We start from the raw sequence: 7,029 nt of genomic DNA, 5'->3' as shown, positions 1-7,029 counted from the left end.
CCTGCCATGAGCAGGGACATCACCAACCAGCCCGGGTCGCTCCCAGCCCCGTCCATTCTGAAGTGGGAAGTTTCCAGGGATGGGGCATCTCCCACCTCTCTGGGCAACCTGGGGCAGGGTCTCACCACCCTCAGCATAAAACATTTCTGCCTTGTATTTAGCCTAAATCTCCCCTCTTTTATTTTAAAGCCATTACCCCTCGTCCTATCGCAACAGGCCCTGCTGAAAAGTCCCTCCCCATCTTTCTTGTAGCCCCTTTAGGCACTGGAAGAGGCTCTAAGGTCTCCCTGGAGCCTTCTCTTCTCCAGGCTGAACCCCTGCAACTCTCTCATGGGAGAGATGCTCCAGCCCTCAGATCATCTTCGTGGTCCTCCTCTGTCCCCTTGTGGGGCTGTGTGGTGGCTCAGGATCTTGGTGTGGGGCTGGGACCTGTTGGTGTAAGCGGTACCAGCCAAGAAGTGTCTGGAGAGCGTTTGCCGGCGTGTTTTTAGCAGAACCACTGCCCCACAGAGGGAGAGAGGGCAGGGACGAGGTGCACGGCCATCCCCACCACCAGCGAGGAGAGACTGACCCGGGATCTGCCCCGCTGCGGTGCTCTTACTGGTCCGAGCTGGGTTTCAGGAGGGAAGCGGGGCCTCTCTGTGGTTTTTGGCTCTCTGAGGTGTTTCGTTTCAGCCTGGGGGAAGCGCCCGGCGTGTTGGCAGAGCTGCTCCTCCTCTGCAGTCGTCCCCCCTCCCGCGCGACTGGAAAGCAGAGAGAGCTGCGCCGAGGGCCACCCCATCACGCGTTACCTGTGTGCCGCGGCGTTTGCGGCAGGTAGCCTTGGGCTGTGTCGGGCCAGAGAGTTCTCCTAGCTCTGCGTCGCTTCTGCCACTTCCCACCCAGCACTGGATATGTATGCAGGAATTTTTGACTGTCTAAACAGCTCTGGAAGATAAGGAGGAAGGAAAAAAAAAAAAAAAAGGCATTTTCTGGGTTGGTGAGTTAGATAAATATCCCAGAGTGCACATCCATGAACCAAAGAAATGAATATTGGGAGCTCGGTATCGGGGACTGTGACTTGTATTTGACTTGGATTAACTATTTATTAACTTCTAGTTAATATCAGCGGCGTGCTGTCTTCCTCCCGCTGCTATGCAGCTCTGCAAATGCTTTCTGCAGCTCCAGGCGGGTCGGCGAGGTGAGGAAGGAGCGCAGGTTGAGGGGGGACGCGTGGGACTCGGCAGAGGAAGGACGAGGTGTGGAGCAGCTGCCGCAGGATGCTGCCTCCTTTCTGGAGGTCAGCGGGCAACGCGTGGGAGCAGCAAAGTTGAGACATGGTGTACCGAAAAGAGGGCCAAAGTGGGGGTAGAATCAGGCAGGGTCTTGGTGGAACAGGTGAAATAAGGTGCTGGGGAGACAAAAAGGTCAAAACTGTGTGTCAGAAAAGCGTTGTGTAAATGCAGCAGCTCCTGCTGGAGATTCCCCTTTGCCTTTTTGGCTGGCAGGACCGTCCTGGCCCATCTCTTGGTGCGTTATCTACTTTGTAGGTGCCTGTTTTCTCCAAAGCAGCATTCCTGTGCTTTGCCTCTGCGTATCCAGCACGTTCGCTGCCTGGCAAAGGCAAACCTGACCTTGACACAAACCGTGTGGTTCTCTCTCCTCTTTTAGCAGCGTCGCCCGTAAGCTGAAAAACTGGCCAGCACAATGGGAAAAAAACAGAACAAGAAGAAAGTAGAAGAGGTCCTAGAGGAAGAGGAGGAGGAGTATGTGGTGGAGAAGGTCCTGGATCGGCGAGTGGTAAAGGGCAAAGTGGAATACCTGCTGAAGTGGAAAGGCTTCTCGGAGTAAGTGCCTCCCCGCCTGCGGCTGCGGGGTGCGTGCTGGGCTGCTCCGGCGGGAGCATCTCTTCTTCTTTTGGCTCCCAAAGCCTGCGGGCAGGTGGCTCAGTCTCCCTGCGCCTCTTTCCTTGTCTGTAAAAGGAAGCTAAGAGGCCAAGGGCAGCCGTGATGATAAAAACGGTGGTGCTGAATGCCTCGAGCTCTAATCAGGGCGATGAGAGCACAGCCTAGGTGAGAAAGTCCCATTTCTGCCTTGCAAACAGCCCTGGTGAGGCTTCTCTCCCACTTAAGCCTAGTGTGAAACAAGCAGCCGGATAAAATCAATTGCATTTCTCTTCTGAGAAGGGAAATGACTGCCCTGCCCTCCGGCACCCCTGCCCGGATCAGGGCAGGGTCCTGTGTCGTGGCGAGGACACCTGCGTCCAGACTGCTGCTTCTCTCCGCCTGACCTGGTGTGCAGGACTTTTCTTGGCAGGGAGAGCTGCGGCAAGCTGCCCGCGTGTAAAACTAAGCTGTTGTCTTTGATTGCAGCGAAGATAACACCTGGGAGCCAGAGGAGAACCTCGACTGCCCAGACCTCATTGCAGAGTTCCTTCAGTCTCAGAAAACCGCACATGAGAGCGAAAAGTCCGAGGGAAGCAAGCGCAAAGCGGAGTCGGACACGGAGGACAAAGGGGAGGAGAGCAAACCAAAGAAGAAGAAGGAGGAGGTGAGGCAGGGTGGGGTTTCTGTGCTCACCTCCCTACCCCTGCGATCGGCACGGTGTCTCGCAGCTAGAGCAGCCGCGCTCCGAAACCTCGGTCAAACTGTTCTCCTGCGTGGAGGGGAAAGGATCGCACTTCAATGAGACACAGCTGAAGCGTGTTTGAAAAGCTGTAGCTTTCGGAAGGAGGCACGAGCTGTTGTCTAAGCTAGGCCTGTTAGCGAGTCCAGAGCCAGTCCTAGCGCTAAATGAAAGGCCAGTTCCCAAACCAAAAGGGTAGAGAGCCCCAGCTTCTCCTGAGGAACCGCCCAAGGGGTGAAACAGGAGGCAGGAGTTGCCTGTTGCCCCTTGAGGAGGGAGAACAAGGTGGAGCAGAGAGCCTCCTGCTCGGGGTGCTTGTATTTGCTTGGGAAAAGGGGCGGTAAAAAGGCTCTGCGGTCTGGTTTTCATCCCAGGAGCTACTGAATCGTGGCCAACACGAGAGTTTCACCGGCGGGGCTTTGGAAATGGGATCCTGTGTGTGCAGCAGGAGCGGGGCGCCCCGCTGTGCTGCCCGGGGCCGGGCAGGAGGTCACCTCTGTGCAGTGGGTTTACACCTGAGCGGTTGTCACGGTTCCCCGCTGGCCTTAGTAATTGCAGTGTGAGCACCTGATTTGCAGAGCCTTTCTCAACAGCCACCAGTATGTCCTGGTGTCCAGAAACGGGGCTGTGGCTGTCCCCCCTGTGATGCTACAAGTGGAAACTTGTCTCTTTTCAGTCGGAGAAACCGCGAGGCTTTGCCCGAGGATTTGAGCCAGAGCGAATCATTGGTGCCACGGATTCCAGCGGGGAGCTCATGTTCCTGATGAAGTGGTGAGTGTGTCTTTGTGTCTGTCACTTCTTCACTTATTCTGTGCCAGAGAGGGAAGGACCTGCGCCTGGGGAGTCCCTGCTACCTGGCATGAAATCTCTCGCGATGGCGCTGCTGCCTGAGGTGACCCTCTGCGCTGAGGCTAACGTGGATGTGAAACGAGCAGGTAGGGCCCTCGGGATTGTGTGGCTCTTAAGATGTCCCCCTGCAGCAGGCGCGAGCTTGGGGAGAGAGCGGGGCACGGTGTCATGGCGCGGGCTGCAGTTTCGGAAGGCTGCGCCCGGAGGAGAGAGCCCTGACGATGACCGCGTCCCCTTCGGCTGTAGTGACCACAGGGTTTGTCGCTGGCGCAGGTGGGAGCCAAACCAGTCAGGCGTAGGTGCGGGAGCCGTTTGCTTTCGCACCATCTCAGAAGGACGGAGTTGCTGGGGGCAGGGCCGCAGCTTTGATTTGGCCTCTCTCTCTCCCCATCCCCGACGACACGGAGCTGAACTCACCGCCTGAATTTTTCCTGAGCTCACGCGCTGCTCCTCCCCGCTCCAGAGCCACTCGGGAAGGGGTCGCTTGGATGCCCCGAGCAGCTCGGGGACTCCGTTTACCTGCTGCTTCTTGATTTATTTAATTTTTTCTCTGGTCTCCGCTTCTTCCACCTCCCCTCTGCAGCCCCCTAACTTGCACCTCTGCTCTGGCCTGTAGGAAGAACTCGGACGAGGCCGACCTGGTCCCTGCCAAGGAAGCCAACATCAAGTGCCCCCAGGTGGTCATCTCGTTCTACGAGGAGAGGTTGACATGGCATTCCTACCCCTCAGAGGACGATGACAAGAAAGAGGACAAGAACTAACCCCCGGCACCCCGCTCTGGCCAGCCTTTGTATAAAGATCTGAACTGTGGGTTTGAGCAAGAGGGAGAGAACGCAGCTCTGCTCGGTTGGGAGCGTAGAGATGGCTGAAGAAGATGCCCTTTGAAGAGACCAGTATGGTTTCTGTGCCCTGCAGCTGCTCGACTGCTTTATGCAGCTTCATGCTGTGTACAGATTCAAACCAGCCCGGCTCAATCTGGGGAGGGGGGAGGGAAGGGGAGGGCAGGGGGATACCGGGTTCGGGGAGGGGGGATTTGGGAGGGAGGAATCGGGGTGTTTGTTTCAAGGCTGTCTATTTTGCAGCTTGTGGTAGAGGAAGCAAAGCCCCTTCCATGAAGGACTATCACTGGTGATGGGTGGGCTGGGGAAAGGGAGTGCAGATGGATACTGCTTATTCTTCAAAGACCATCTCAGCAACCCACAGCCTTCTTCCCGATAGTGTTAACTCTGCATTTTTACGGCGTAGCATGTGTGTAGGTTTTTTTGGGTTTGTTTTTGTTTTTGTTTTTTCTTTTGCTATTTCCTGGTGTATTGGTTCGAGGGGGCTGGGGGGGAGGGATGTGGGGTAATTGGTCTCTTTGTTTAATTGGGGAGGGAGGGAGATGAGGTCTGGTGACAATGTTTCGGATCATTTCGGAGACAGGGACACTGACATGAGACTGAAACTGTGAATATCCAAATCTCGGGAGCCGAGATCCTCAAAACCCTGCGAGCAATTTTTAGGGGAGGGGTGGTAGCGGGGTGGGGGGGGGAGGGAAGACTTGTGAAAATGCAAACTTGTGATTCGTATTGTCCAGAACTGCCAGTTACTGACACATGCATTGTATGTGGGAGGGTGGGGTGTGGGGCGGGAATGGATTTTAACCCGTTAAAAGCCTTTCTACCCTTCTTTCCGTTATAAGGTGCTATTTCTCAAAACACGGCGGGGACACACACACACACACACACACACACGGACAGATTTCTGACAACTTGTTCCTTTTCTCACCTTAATTTGAGTGTCCAGCCAGCAGCGTTGGGAACCCTTTAGTTGTGGGAGGGAGAGGAAATCAACAGCAGCACAAGAAAAAAAAAAAAAAAAATCAATTCCATATTCTCCCGTAACAAGTGATTGTTTGTAGAAGGCCAGACGTCGGTGCTGGAGCCGGATGTGTTACCCTGAATCTTCTGAAGTTTATTGTTGTTTTTTTTTTTAAATCAGATTTATTACAAATACTGAACTATTTAATGTCTGGAGTCATGAGCCCCACCAGACTCCTGGCACCTCCTTGTAGGGTGGTATGTATCTAGATTGCATTGTACAAACCTTTTTTTAAAAGCATGTGTTTAGGTTTCTGTGAAAACGTTGTTTAAATGTAAAGTACGTGTTTGGATTTTAACTTCATACCGAGCTCTGTCAGTTTTTGTCTCAATAAAATTTTAGATTTATAATCCTGATTTTTTTCTTCTCTACCTTGCTCCTTCCTCCAGCTCTTTGTGCGTGAGATGAGTGACGAGGTGTAGAGCGGGTCACGGAGGGAAGTTAGCCTGCGGTTGCGGTTCTCTCTCAGCAAGGTTAGCTCTGATGCAGCCCGGGTCAGCCGCTGGCTCCGATCTGGGTGTCGACAGCGGCAGGAGCTTTGGAGCAGCTGACAGCAGGTTCTGATTTGTGTTGACTTCCATCTGGAGAAGAGAAGTGTCGTAGAGATTAGTGTCTAGAGGCCCGAGTCGAGTCTCGCCCCTGGAGACAAGAGGACTAGCTGTGATTCGGGACCTCGTTTGATGTAGCAAGATGCTGCTCGAGCCGGGAGCGTGCGCCGCGTGTGTTCCTAGCCAGGATCCGGCACCAGAGGTGGGGTAAGTCACCTTTACTTCAACTCTCGTCGAGCAGACTTGGTCGCTTTGCGTTTACGGATGGGTTTTTAAAGCTCTGGCAATGGCGACTGTTTGGCTGAAGATGGAGGTGGCCTCACCTGAGTCTTGGGATGGACTCGCTGAAGGCCGTGAGCTCCTGCGCCTGGAGAAGAGTAGACCCGTCCTCTGCTCAGCCCAGCTGACACTCCACGTGGTGGTACGGACGGCAGAGTGGGGCTGAAGCGTTTCTGGGAGGAGGATTGTGGTTCCTGGCGCAGAAGTCTCTGGTGTTTGCGGAGTGCGGGATGGAGCAGGGAGAAGCCGGGAGGTTTTGGGTGGTGGTCTGGGCTGAACAGGGGCTCTGCCATCCCCTGGCTGGCGCTCGGGGCTGCAAAACGACGCAGCCGGTTGAAAGCCGGGTTATTCGCATCGGCACAGCCTATACCCAGCGGGACAGTGAAACATCTGCCCTGCCCCGGCAGCAGCAGCAATTAAACCTGTATTAATCACTAGAGATGGAAGGGGTAACGTCCACTTAATTGAACGTAAGAAGGCTGCGGGTCCCTGGGGAGGCTCTGGGGCGATGGATCGATGGCAGCAGGTAGCTGGAAGACGCGCGTTGCTCCATCCCGGGGGTGGGAGTACGTGGGGCTCCGGTTGAGCTGCGGGCAGGGCGAGCACCAGGGGTTTGGGTACCGGTTCTCTCCGCCTGTGGCAACGGTATAAGCGGGATGGGCCACCTCTGGAGAAACTGAGGCACAGGAGAGTGGTCTCACGACCCTCATAACATGCTCAGAGCACTGTGGGTGATGGTGAGGTGGTCGTTGCCCAGGCTTAGCGCTCCAGGCTGGACCTGGGCTGCCAGAAGCGGGGCAGGGAAGGGGCAGAGGCAGCTCCTCCGTGTGTCCCCCGCCGTGCCGCAGCGGAGGCTGGCAGGGTCGGGCCCGAGGGGTGGGGGGGCGGG

General features: G+C 55.5%; 1 protein-coding gene across 1 annotated transcript; it reads left to right on the top strand.

Annotated features, from left to right (window-relative positions):
• Window positions 1–1,642: 1,642 nt before the first annotated feature.
• CBX1 (chromobox homolog 1) lies at window positions 1,643–4,867 on the top strand. Its single transcript, XM_009892179.1, has 4 exons — window positions 1,643–1,826; window positions 2,352–2,529; window positions 3,281–3,375; window positions 4,070–4,867. Exons 1-4 carry the CDS (start codon window positions 1,687–1,689, stop codon window positions 4,212–4,214), a joined length of 558 nt encoding a protein of 185 aa, XP_009890481.1. The 5' UTR covers window positions 1,643–1,686; the 3' UTR covers window positions 4,215–4,867.
• The last annotated feature ends 2,162 nt before the right edge of the window (window positions 4,868–7,029 follow it).

This window comes from Charadrius vociferus, unplaced genomic scaffold (assembly GCF_000708025.1).
Source record: "Charadrius vociferus isolate BGI_N301 unplaced genomic scaffold, ASM70802v2 scaffold509, whole genome shotgun sequence".
NCBI lineage: Eukaryota > Metazoa > Chordata > Aves > Charadriiformes > Charadriidae > Charadrius > Charadrius vociferus.
Note: the sequence above shows the minus strand (reverse complement) of the source record. Positions and strands in the feature narration are given on the sequence as shown.